The sequence below is a fragment of the Centroberyx gerrardi genome, chromosome 9 (assembly GCF_048128805.1).
Source record: "Centroberyx gerrardi isolate f3 chromosome 9, fCenGer3.hap1.cur.20231027, whole genome shotgun sequence".
NCBI lineage: Eukaryota > Metazoa > Chordata > Actinopteri > Beryciformes > Berycidae > Centroberyx > Centroberyx gerrardi.
The window spans coordinates 2,154,111-2,167,797 of NC_136005.1; the positions used below are offsets into that span (position 1 = coordinate 2,154,111).

The 13,687-nt window shown below is 41.1% G+C and overlaps 1 protein-coding gene across 1 annotated transcript in view; it reads right to left on the minus strand.

Annotated features, from left to right (window-relative positions):
• Window positions 1-2,756: 2,756 nt before the first annotated feature.
• The window catches only part of LOC139928865 (interferon-induced protein 44-like), a 32,681-nt gene continuing 21,750 nt past the window's right edge, over window positions 2,757-13,687 (minus strand). Inside the window, exons 4-8 of the mRNA XM_071921553.2 lie at window positions 10,801-10,996; window positions 7,027-7,179; window positions 6,488-6,659; window positions 5,366-5,466; window positions 2,757-3,589 (exon numbers count right to left, since the gene is read on the minus strand). Of these exons, the coding sequence (XP_071777654.1) occupies window positions 3,383-3,589; window positions 5,366-5,466; window positions 6,488-6,659; window positions 7,027-7,179; window positions 10,801-10,996 (829 nt within the window). The 3' untranslated portion in view covers window positions 2,757-3,382. The remainder of the gene's footprint in view (window positions 3,590-5,365; window positions 5,467-6,487; window positions 6,660-7,026; window positions 7,180-10,800; window positions 10,997-13,687) is intronic.

Below are 13,687 nucleotides of genomic sequence, written 5' to 3' on the forward strand. Positions count from 1 at the left end.
CATACTACAAATTGAACTTATCCACTGCCTACTTGAAACTAGAAACAGGCTGTATTATCAACACAGTGATGAATCTCTAATAAAATTAATTTATTCTGATTTATCACAGATATCACAATGCATAAACATAATGCCAAGGTAAATTGGCATTTTAAACCCTCACACTGACAGCAGCATCTTCACACACAGGAGTGAATCAGTGGAGTACATGACAGTTTCATGTAACATGTAAGCACCAGTGCAGTTACAGTGACTGATCTGGCTTTATTGAGCGAGAAAACATGTTCTCCACCTCAGAGGCCTTGATGAGCTTTGTGTCAGTCTTGCATCTCCAGCAGATACAAGCGTGTCATATGAGGATGCTGATGAGCAGCAGGTCCTGCAAGCCATGTACAAAACTGTTGTCTGGAGCCTCAGTCGCCTCCCGCAACCCTTCACCTTTCTGCAGGCTCAGAGACAGATCTGACACTTCTCTACTGCAGTGAAAGCCTTTTTACAGGGTTTGACTTCTGCACTCACGGACCGTCCCAATGTCTCATTTAGTCCTAGGAACTCAGGAAATTCAAACTACAACAATTCCCTTGAGCAGTGTCTATTCTAGGACTTTTTAAATAGGGGGACCAGTGGGGGGGGGCATCACTAACTTATGGGGTCCAAGAACCATAATGAACTGATAAAAAATGAACTATGCAATGTAGTTTGTTTTTAATCTATTGTGTGTATTCAAGATTCAGCAAATAGGTTTAAATATGCTCAGAAACAAAATATTAAACAAATTACCTGCAGGACAAAGTTTCTATCACTGCATGGACTCATTTTACTTGTATTGTCCAATGAGGTGAAAAACAGACTCTGGACTGGACTGTTAAAGTGAAGCCTTAGTAACTTCAAAGAATGCAATCTCATCAGAGTTAAACAGCCAATGAAGTACAAGAAAAGTCAGATTTCTTTTTTTTTAAAGATTTACTACCGGCTGACAACGTTGGCAAATCAACAAAAGCCGTCTTAGATGCCTTTAAGAGAGTCAATTGACTCTAAAATATATTTCTAATGAATAAATTTTGTATATTTTTTTTAAATCTGTGTGCTAAATTGTAAATTTTAAGAACCAAATACCGATTACGCACAATGCGACCTTCATGGGAAAAAAACGACACGAAGAAGACCAACTTCCGCTGCTGAGGTCACGTGATTTCCTGTCAACTGCGGAGGTGCCTCTTGCGGAGGTCCAAGATGTCTGCCTCCGTGTCCGCCATTTTGTCTGCAGCCAGGTACTCTCATTTCACGTGTTTGTGTGAGATCATGTTGGATCAGTCTGGTTGTGGAGGTGTGGACAGGACAGGCTCTGACTTCCGGACAGGACGGACCTCAGTTTCAGAGTAAAAGCGTTAAAAGCGTGTTTGTCTGTTTGAACCAAGTTATTATAAGAAGGGAGGGAAATCAAACATACATCTCTTTATGTTGGTGTTTTTTTTAACTAATCGACTAGCAACACCTAGTCGACAATCTGAGTTTCAGCAGTTCGAAATGGCGAACAGCCTTTTGACAGTAGGCCTAATTACAATAAAGCCCCAAACGCAAAAATAAACGGGTTGTATAAGATTCCGTTGTTGGCACCGAGTTTCTTCAAATATCCATTTCGGTAAAACATTCAGAGTCTATTTCCTATATTATAACTACTGACAAGGAACATCTGAAGTCAAATCCAGAGAAGGGCTGACTGCAACACCACTGGCAAAGTCAGAGTCACATCAGCGTCATTTCAATTCACTAATATCTAATCAATATCAACAGTAAATCTGATGAAGGCAGAGGAATTCACACACTTATGCCGCAGCATTTCTGTGTTGCTCTGAGTTCCAGCTCGTTGGAGCGGGGACTCGAACCGGCGGCCTTCAGCTTACTGTCATCTAATGCAGTGGTTCTCAACATGGGGTCTGGGGAGCACCAGCGGTCCTTGATGGACAAGAATGTTTTATTATCGATATTGTTTGACATATTGCAAATCCACTTTCCCAAAGTTTACATGATGAAACCAAAGCTGAACAGCAAAAGTCTTCATTGCTATTGACAGAACTTGAAGAACAAGATGAAGGTAGGTAATATAATTAGAATAACCCTGATCATTAATATCATGCCATTACAGACAACTGAGAAAGTGGGAAGTTGTTTTCCTGGCAGAACAGAACAATCACACAGCAACAATAAACAACTGAGCTTTATGATAAGAGCTTGTTACTAAACAGCAAAACAGGACATGAAATGATTTATCTCAAAAATCCATGAATATCTTCAGCTAACAATAGTACGGATGGCAGCAAAACATGCTACACGTATGTAAATAACTGTATTATAACCCTTCAAACCTGCAGTCAAGACATTCTAACATGATGCACAGATACAGTTTGACCTCAGTAAGCATGGGTAACACAAGTATGAAATGTGGCATATTTGTGTAATGCTTTACAGCAGCCAGAAAATCTCAGTTCCAGGCTAAACAAGGTAAAGTTTAGATATAGTCTACTATATACACTACCAGTCAAAAGTTTTGACACCAAATTTTTCTTTATTTTTTACTATTTTCCACATTTTAGAATAATAGTAAAGACATCAAAACTGTGAAATAACACAAATGGAATTATGCAGAGACCAAAAAAGTGTTAAACAAATCAAAACTATCTTATATTTTAGATTCTTTGCCTTGATGGAAAGGCAAAGGCTTTGGAAAGAAATTCATACATAGGATCAACTTCACTATTTGTCTAAGAAACTAATTTCAAGCATTTAAGCAGAAGCCTTTAGATCAAAATGACTTTAAGAGAATAAAAAACATAGAACATTCAGTCAGGTGGGTCCAAACTTTTGACTGGTAGTGTAACTATTTCTGATGTCAACCATTTGAGAGTCAGTTTGCATAATCTTTAAGGAAAATAAGTAAAGCAAAACCTAGAGATTATAGGAAAAAACTAATTCTCCTAATTGAAAGGTATTTGGCAGCCTAAATTATACATGATAGGATACAAAATGATCTAAGCCCTACTGCCAAAAGGTTATTTCTCTAACAAGCTGTTGCGTAGTCATGCTGCAGTAAAGAATAACCCTGCATCCTCATAGTAACTGATAATGCAATAAATGTAGCATAATGTAATAACTTCTCAATTTGTAATAAAATGCATCACTAAATGTGTAAAATGTAAGCAAGCCTGTTAATGGAATAAATTGCCAGATAATGTATTAACATCTGATATTGTAATAAAAGTTACACCCCTTGTAAAGTAATAATTGCCAGTTAATGTAAAAAGTATTACATTATCAGGAAAAAAAAATCATGACAACATCTGGCTTTATTACATTTTTGACTCAGAGGGTTAGTTATCAGTTGCTAGAAGCCTTCCTGTTCTTTTGTCTCCAGGTTGCTGAATCGGTCACTGATGTCATCAAAGTAGTTGTCGACGAAGCGAAGCATCTGGAGGACGGCGCTGAGCAGCAGGATGTCACAGTTCAGGTCCAACTCCAACTCCTCGCAGTAGTTCTTCACCGGAACAACGCAGGACAGCGGCACGCCGAGCCGAGCGCTGACCTCCTGCACCTGGAACACAAAACCACAAAACCACCGCCTGGACATTTAGGTTAGGGCAGTTTATGTTAAGTCATTAATATTCAAGCAGTATTTCAGTCCAGGACTCAAGTACTACAACACTGCTTACTGTAGCTTAGTTTAGCTTAGTTTAGTTTGGCTTAGTCTATTTATTTGCACATCTGAAATTATAATACACAGGAGGAAGAGAAAAAAATCCAGTTTGTGCAAATGAAATGGAAAAAAATAAGGAAACAAACACAAACAAGCACAGATCCTGTACAGACCCACGGCGCGTGTGTTCAATTCTCTGCACTGAAGCACTGCGACACGGTTCAATTACCTAATTCCACTAACATTACTTAAATACCACAAGATAATAATGTTACCTACCGTTAAAGTTTGTAGGGCAGCAGAAGACGTGTTACACAGGTGAGTTTGGAGCAAATTGTGGAATGTTAAACGTAATGAGACGTAATGATATAAACAAATAGCCACACACGGGCCAGCTGTGTTGTTGTTTTCACCTCTTTTCTAAAGCTTGTTGTCAAACTCGGACCGACTCGAAGCTCCTCCCGACCCATTCAGCAGCTTTTCATTTTTTAAAAACTAGCTCTCCTCCCTCGCTGTTTAAAAGCGGCGCTCTCCCCCTCCCATTCCTGAAAAAAATTCTCGTTCATGGCAGAATCGATGAAGCGAGGGAGTAAACTTGTTCAACTAGTAAACTTGCTACCTGCCTCTTCACTTGTCATTGTGGGACATGTGACCTTCAGCGGGAGGAAAATCTGGCAAAGCGAGACTGGTAACCGGTGACAAGTCTCCGTAGGTACATTTATTTTAGCTATTAGCCTTTATGCACGGTCCTTTGCTAGGTTTGTCTTTTGGGGCTTCTGTAGTCCAGCAGCTTTGCTGTGGGTTAGGTACAAATGTGTAGCACCCTCTAGTGGTCGGAAAATCGCTTAGTGTAGCTTTAAGTTTCACTGTTGTTTTCACACTGGAGACTCTGTGGATTGAGTTCAGTGCTGCAGGTCTGCTGTCTGTGCATCTCCAAATGACAAACATGAGGTGATGCGACATCAGGCGCATTAGCGATCGATTTAGATCCATTTCTATACACTGACCAACTTTTGATTTTGTGCCTCTGTATGGGAAACACTGCATCTCACAGTAAAAGACGCCCTCTGGAGGCCATCTGAGGAAGCGCATCATCTCACAAAGCGACAGGTGTCTGTCTGACTGACTGACTGACTGACTGACTGTCTGACTGACTGACTGACTGACTGACTGACTGTCTGACTGACTGATCTGAATTGCCTCGTGTTGCCCTCGGCTGCGCTGTGGGAAAACCTAGTTCAGAGCTGAATTGCATAGATAACAGAAAATAACTGACAGGGAAATCAATTCAAACAGAATAAAACAAACAGAAGTGCCATGTGCTGAAAAATATCACAAACATAGTAGACTCTAGTAGACTCCAGGTACAAGGTGCTTTTTGAGAAAAATACTGAAATTGTCAAAATAGGAAGAGAGCCATGCAAGGCTTACTTCAGGCACTGAAAATGAAGTTTATCAAGGAATCAAATATCTCAGAGAGTTAAGTGCTGACAGTTCTAGTGTCTAGTGATGACAGCTAGCTTCAGGTTGGATTATGTCTACCTATCGCTTCATCAGTGCCAGAACTAATAACACAAAAATCATCAAACAACTGAGATGAACTTTGGGAAATTTAGGGTAAAGATTTACTTTTTCAGAATAAAACCCTGAAGGTAAATTTGAAATAAATCTCACCATGTCCTTAATGTACTGGCTCTTATAAATGTTCTTCAGGTCCTCTGCCACATCAGGACAGGCTACTTCTACTTTAGTCAGCAGGACCAGCTGGGGAATCCCTGGAAACAACACCAGAACACAAAGAGTTAATTTCCAAAACACTAAAAAAATAATTACCTGAAGAACATCTTTCTCTGAAAAAACAGTGTATCTAGTTATGTAGAATTATTACCATTCTGTCAACCAAGGACTTAAGTTAGCTACTATCCTTTGAAGTGTAACATCATTTGTTTGTTTTCTATCGTAGACATATACATACTGTGCATGTATTGTACTTAAGAGATTCTGATTCTGACAACATACAGACTCATTCTGATATTTTGTAAGAGTATACATATATGTCTTTTGTAAAAGTATGTGGGACTTTTTTCAATTGTTTTTTAATGATTTAAACATAAAAACAAGGATCAACAGAACAGTTCTGTTTGGTATACCTTAGTACATAGCCGTAGACATTACACCTTCCCCAATATACACCATATATTACTTTCCTCCAGCATTATTCAAGGTGATAGTATGCAATATTCAAGATATACATACATTAAACAAAGCAACAAAAAACAAAATATATATGAACTACACTGTCTGCAACAATGCGTTATGGAGATGTAATCTATGGACATATATGAATGTGATACATGCTGGTATGTGTATATGATTTATTATCATTACACCCAGTAAAGAAATGAAATACAAATTTGATCACAAAAAACAATAAACAAAATATTAGTGAGGCAAGACTAAAGAAAAAGACAGATGAGAAGAGCTAACATAGGGGAGTGTTTCTAGCTGTGTGCCATTTATTTAAAATTTTTATTTCTTGGCATACCGAGCGCCATACCGCAAGCGTGTTGTAGACGATGGGCCCGAACTTAACCAATAATATAGTTGGAAGTTTGGTACCCCTTGGCCCCCTGATGTCTTTAACCTCTGTAAAGTAGAAATTTTGATTTGTGGCCGCTTCTGCTGCCAAATAAATGTGTTTACAACTGCATGCAACTTCTTCCAATATCCAGAGACTTTTTTTTCAAATGTTGACCGAACTCTGTGGACTGTGGTCCTTTGGTATGACTGACTGACCCATTAAGTTGACCTTTCTGCGGACAGCAACCAGCTTCTCCTCCAGCTTAGCGGGCAAGATGGAGACCTTGCAGGTGTCGATGACGTAGACCACACAGTGGATCTTGTCCTTAAGGCCTGGAGACTTGCGATAGGCGTGGGCTTCCGGATGCAGAGGGGCAGAGGGGTTGAACTGAGCCGTACACGGGAAAGACGAAGACAATTTATTTCATAGAAACAAACAAGATGATTTCTGTGAGCAAATCAACTGCCACATGCGTAGGATAAGCAAATAATCAGTGAGTTGAAGGAAGTCGCCCGCACACTGACAAAAAATACAGAAGAGGCTCCTTAGATGCAAAAAAAAGGAAAATATTTATTTACATAGTGCCCAACAAAAAAGTGGCAAAAGTTTGACTGCACTTGTGCACTTTTTTTTTGCCACTTTTTTGCCTCTTCTGTATTTTTTGTCAGTGTGCAGGCTGCTTCCTTCAACCCACTGAATATTCTGTTGAAAGCAAGGAAAAGCTTTAATAGAGAAATGTAAGAGGAACTTCTACCTGATAACTGTCTGGAATGTGACCTTTCAGGATGCTGCTGATGTCATCCACATCAAGCCCCGCCCCCGTGCTTTCCTCCAATCCCATGGAGTCGCACAAGATGATTGGCAGAGGTTGTCCTTCTCGTCCAGCTTTCACTGAGTAGGTGCGAAACTGTGGGGTGCAAAGTGGTGAAGTTTATCAGTATCACAGTGCTGTTGAAAAGTTTTTTGGGGCAGCAGAAGCGGAGAGGTTAGAGTGGCGGGTTCGTGGCTGGAAGGTCGCTGGTGAATCTCTGGTTTGTGGGTGGGGAAAGTGAATGAGTAAGGCCTCTTTTTATAACTCTGTAACGTGTGATTTGATTTCATTTTTTTAAAACTAGCTTGTCTCCTCCCTTGCTGTTTAAAAGCGGCGCTCTCCCCCTCCCATTCCTAAAAAAAATTCTTGTAATGGCAGAATCGATGAAGCGAGGGAGTAAACTTGTTAAACTAGTAAACTTGCTACTTGCCTCTTCACTTGTCATTGTGGGACATGTGACCTTCAGCGGGAGGAAAATCTGTCGAAGCGAGACTGGTAACTGGTGACAAGTCTCCGTAGGTACGTTTACTTTAGCTATTGGCCTTTATGCACGGTCCTTCACTAGGTTTGTCTTTTGGGGCTTCCGTAGTCCAGCAGCTTTGCTGTGGGCTTATTTACAAATGTGTTGTGGTTTCTGTCACCCTCTAGTGGTCAGAAAACCGCTTAGTGTAGCTTTAAAGTACAAAATGCACATAACTTGTCCAGAGCACGTAAATCACGTTTCAGATTTCTTCCTTGCTCATTTCACAATTTTTTATGAGATCATGTTGGGTGGGTTGCACAGAGCACATTTTGATGTTGAACAAGGTCCATAAATTGTATTTTAACCACAGAGGAAAACAAAGTCTTCATGAGCCTGACTGCTATGAGAATGGCTGCATACAGCCTGTTGGGAGGTGGAGGCGAGGTGAGAGATATTGTTTGGTGGCCTTAGTTCAGGTATCACCAACCATAAAAAGGTTGTTAAGTGGCAACATGTCACCGCAGCAATGCTGCCAGCTCTAAGAGCCAGACCTTTCAGAAACAAAAAGAATTGGTCTGATGAGGTTGATGCCAAGAAGCACAATGCTGCAGTGCCAGTGTCAGTGCCAGTGTCAGTGTCAGTGCCAGTGTCAGTGTCAGTGTCAGTGTCAGTGTCAGTGTCAGTGTCAGTGCCACTGGCAGGGGCAAGGGGACACCGGAGCTCTCTCCCCTTGACAGATGTCGAGAAAACATCTAGAAAAGTATATAAGGCATTATAGCAGTCGAGTTGAGAGGATATAACAGCATGTATAATTTTCTTTGTCACTGACAGAAAGGACTGATCTAATTTTGGCAATATGACTTAGCCTAACATGACTGAATTAACTGTTTGGAATTTTGCTTAAGGTTTAAACTTGGATTGAAAAATTGAAATGAAAGTTTTTAGATGCAGCCTTGATGTTATTTGTTAAAGAGATGCATTCAGGGCCAATAACAAGAACTTCAGTTTTGTCAGTTTACCAGCAGAACGTTCTGAGGCATCCAGTCCTGTATATCAGCTAAACAGTGATATAATATGGCTAATTTATTTAAGTCATTGGGTTTTATTGACAGATAAAGTAGACTATCGGCGGTGTAGCGGTGGAAGGCAATGCCATGCAAGCGGATGAGGAGGCCAAGTGTTACCATGTAAACTGAGAATAAAATGACCTAGATTTTAGCCTTGATGGACATAGATAGATAGATAGATAGATAGATAGATAGATAGTATTTAGGTTCTTTATCAGTTCAGTGATCTACTTTCATGGTGCCAACACAAACCGTGCTTTATTTGTTCCTCTGTGTCCTTCAGGTTTTCCCATCTATCAAATCAACTTTGCTAATGGCTACTTTACAGAAGACTTTACAATTAGGTTCACTACATGGCCAAAAGTATGTGGACACCTGCTCGTCAAACATCTCATTCCAAAATCATGGGCATTAATATGGAGCTGGTCCCCCCTTTACTGCTATAACAGCTCCACTCTTCTGGGAAGGCTTTCCACTAGATGCTGGAACATTGCTGCAGGGATTTGCTTCCATTCAGTACGGCCCATTCTACTGCCAGTGTTTGTCTATGGAGACTGCATGGCTGTGTGCTTGATTTTATATACCTGTCAGCAATGGGTGTGGCTGAAATAGCTGAATCCACTAATTAGAAGGGATGTGCGCATACTTTTGGCCATGTAGTGTAAGTGTAAGTTTTATGTTGTAACTATTTCAGTTGATGCAACTATTCAAATTTTAGTAAGGTGTAAATTTAGGAAGAATTTACGTTCAAACCAGACTATAGCCATCTTCAGATGGGATTAGTTTCTGTAGGGGAGGTCAGGTAATTTATTGTAACCTTACCCAAACACCTGCTGTGTCTTGATGAACTCAAGGGTGCTCTGATCATTTTAGTCCCGTCTGGATAGACATCTTTGTGATATTACAGACTGTTAAAGCAATATTTGGTCTCTTTGGTCATACAATGTTTATTTAAAATGCCACAAACCCTGATTTTCAGTATTCATTCATGCCAATTTACAGCCCAAATGCTTCATAACCAGGCAGAAAGCGAGAAAATTGTGTTTTTGCCGGGCCTTTGGGACCAGTGGCGTCAAGACCTACACAGTTGTGGTGGTATACGTGATATTGCGTTGTTTGCACTGTTAGTGTTACAATAAAGTTGAATTGAATTGAATATCAAAATGTTTGTTTACACGCACTCAGGAACCCTTAAAATTGTACACAGTGCCACTTATATGTGTGGTGGTCTGGGAAAACCAAGGAGGTTGAGAACCCATCGGATGTCGCCACACATTGTTGGCAATGAGCCAAAATAGATCAAAAATGAGTTTTGCAGGCATTTTGAGATTTTGAGTGATTTTGTTACTTTTATCCCTGTATTACATCATGGTGAATAATTATTATCAGACAACAAAAAGGTAAGTATTTATTTTTGTGGTTTTGTGATGGGTACTGTCTGTCCCTCGTTCTGATTCTGACTGCTGACCGCATCACACCAGGGCATGAGAGGAGTGGACTTAATGTTACTAACTAAAAAACACAGGCTGCCAAACAGACTACAAAATGACTCATTAGGAGTGTTAGCTAACAAGCAGTAAGACAGAGTGAAGCTACAGGTAGCTGCTGATCGTGTCAGATATCCATCAGTCATGTGCACAGACAGATGATCGCTACATCCACTCACATTATTCCCCAGTTACTGATGTCAACAACTTATTGCAAAAACTAATGAAAAGCTTTACTACAAGGCACAGATAACTGATCCCTTTTCATTTCAACATAATTCACTTTGACTTTATAGATAGCCGCACTTGTTATTCCATTCTATTTTTGCCTTCTTCCTGTTTACCTTCTCACCACTAAAGCAAATATAGATAAGTGTCCGATAGGTGTGAAGGACATCCACAGACGCACACTTAAGACAATCCTATGATTTCAGATGCTGTAAGGAAGCCACCACACTTATAGTATATCACTACAATGCAGAGGGCAGTACAGAACATGTAGGGCCTATTATACTATGGTGTGAAAGCCAAGAGGAGGCCAGACATCAGTGGTCACCTTGCACTAGGTCTACCTAATCTTGTTCATTGAAATGGACATTTAAGTTTAACTGGTGCAACAGGCTGCAGGTTTTTGAGATGGTGAATTCTCATTTTGAAACCAAACTCCTCAAATGGAAGTCAGTAAGAAGCAGGAACTGACCTGAGTGGTGAGGCTGGTGCCAGAGCTGCCGGCGATGGCCTGGCTGGTGACGTGGCCTCTGAACACAGAGTTGATGGAGTTGAAGAAGCTGGACTTCCCAGCTCCCACCGGTCCGATGAGCAGGACCCGAGCCTGGGACACAGAACTGACTGGGGGCTTGTACAGTTTAATACTGTCCATCAGCTCCTTCCTCTTGCTGTTGGAACAAGAGTAGATAAATAAACCTTTTCAGCTAATATAGACTTATGTCATATGTGGTTCAATCCTGGTCCTCGGACCCAGAGCCCTGCTGGTTTTCATTTAAGCCATCTAATAAGTGTCACGATGAGGTGTGGTGAGGACCCAAATGCAGGACAGCGAGGCAGGTAGTGATCAAACCCCAAGACTCAGTGTTTAATATAACGGGTGCAGGAAACAACAGGTAAACAGAGACGGGAGCACTTAACAGACACATAACAGAAAATAATGAACCGACAGAGACTGACTGGGGAACAAGACTAATACCGTATTTCCTCTAATATTGGCCCGGGCCTTTATTTACCTCAACTGCAGAGGGTACCAGGCCTTTATTGGAAGCAGGCTTATATTAGAGACAGGCCTTTATTTCTAATTCCCTCTGTTTGATAAGTATATTTGCTCATATTTTAGTACGAAGCTTCCTTGTTTTCTGATCTGCTTCTGTTGGGGTACGTTAGGTAGACGTTTTTTTGTTACTGCGATGCATTACGATAATTACGGTAATCGACGACGGCACGCTCCAGAGACTTCCGCCGGCCGAGCCGTCTTGTGGCACTTGTACGTTACTACAAACTACAGTTACAAACAGGCACCAGGAGTTTACCGGTATCCACCGTTGTTTGCATGTAAGCTGAAGCTAACTGAAGCTAACTGAAGCTGGGCGCCGATGTGTTCCCGGTGATCCGGCCGAGATTTCGGCGGGGGTCCCGATGCTGATGCGTCACCGGGCGTCCGGGGCTTGGACCGGGAGGATCAATGCGGGCCGTGGGCACGGTGGAGAGGACAGCGGCGGAGAGAGGAGATGGACACGGTCCAGCCATACACTAGGTTTTGACCTAGTCTTTTTCCTTTGTTTTTTCCCCAGGCCTGTATTTGAGGCCGGCCATTATTTGTTCGTGTCGACGACGGCCCCGGCCATTATCGGAGACCCGGCTTTTAATTGACTACAGGCCACTATTAGAGGAAATATGGTATACACATGAGGGGAACTAAAAGAACTAGACAGGGAAACAATACACAAAGAAATACAAAACCTAGACAATGAACAAAGGGACTGAAAGACAATAAGAGGCCGATTTACACCTGGGACGCCAGGTGAATGTGTGGCCCATAAGGGGTTTCAACCCCCCCCCCCCCCCCCATTTCAAAACGTATAGCCTAGACATTGTGAGGATTTATTGTCATTTGCGCCAGTGGCAGAAAAAAGACTATTATATGTGTCTGTGCTAGGACAGTAAAAGGGCAGCAGAGGGCGCTCTGAGTTTAGCCGTTAGCACGCATCGCTTTCGCGGCATACAGAGTTCAGAGGTCAGAGATAGAGCTAATGCCACGAAGAGATGATGAGCATTGCTGACCACTTTGTTAAATGTTTTGCACAGGTAAGAACTGCTATGGTGACAAAAGTAAACTCTTAAGTGTTATGGACATTGGATTGGGGTCGGATACAAAAGGAATTTGAATGTGTGGGGCCGGGATGTGAGTATGTGCGGAAAGTATAAGTGAATCGCGCTAGCGATTAACATTAGCAACTCGCGCTAGCGGTTAGCATTAGCGATTCACGGGCTAATATTAGCATTGACGATTAGCAGGGTTAGCGCTAGCAGCCATTTTGATTCGGTAAAGTCTGTGAAATGTTCATGTGTTTTGTTAATAGCATTTTACTGTGTCTTGTAGATGTTATTTGTGTTCAGAGTGTTTAAAAGTAAGAATATTGCTAGAATACAGGCAGTTAGCCAGCCAAGTCAGACCTGTAATGTTAAGCCTGTAGAAACATAGGTTGGAAAGCTAGGTTTACTGTATTTCCCTGCCAGCAGATATAATGGGTAGCAGGGCTAGTTAGACTGGCTAGGTCATCCTGTAAATAGAGGTTAATGTGTAATGTGATGTTTTGAATTAGTTAACTGAGCAAGATACATTTATGGAACTTAAAATGTGTTTATTGATATATATGTTCAGTGTTGTTTCTGAGTTATGTAGAAGATGTCAAGGTGCAGCCTAAACATGTAAATGTTGGTAGCATGGCGTACTAGATGGCTAAAATAACTGAAGTCCATTGAGTGTATGTGTAAAGCAAGACTCTAAGCTCAAGTATATACAGGGAAGTTCAGAGGTCAGAGATAGAGCTAGTGCCACGAAGAGATGATGAGCATTGCTGACCACTGTGTTAAATGTTTTGCACAGGTAACCCCCCTATAAATAAATGTGTTGCACCAGTTTGGGCCCAGTGCTTCATTCAGGACCTGTAACAAATGCAATTAATTTGCTGGTAGGATAAAAAAAACAGCAGTACTCTTGGCCTCAAGGATCAGGTTTGAGAACTACTGATATATAATACAGAGGTTAGAAAAAAAAGTAGGCTACTGCTTCATTTAATTTCTGAAGAGAAAACTGCAATTGTCAACTTTCAAACTATGTAGATAACATACATACATCAAAGTAGGCTATTGCATACTATAATAGACGCACATTCATTTCATTATAATCTAAACTAAGCTAGGCTTGGCTTTCAGGTGACGTAACCTCAAAACTGAAAGCTGTTGGATGTTATCTCCGGGGCGCTCGCATACAGGTGCAACTCGGGGCAGCTCGCTAAGTTGTTTGTTTGTTGCGTTCGCGATCGTTAACATTTTCTTTAACATTCTTTCGGGAA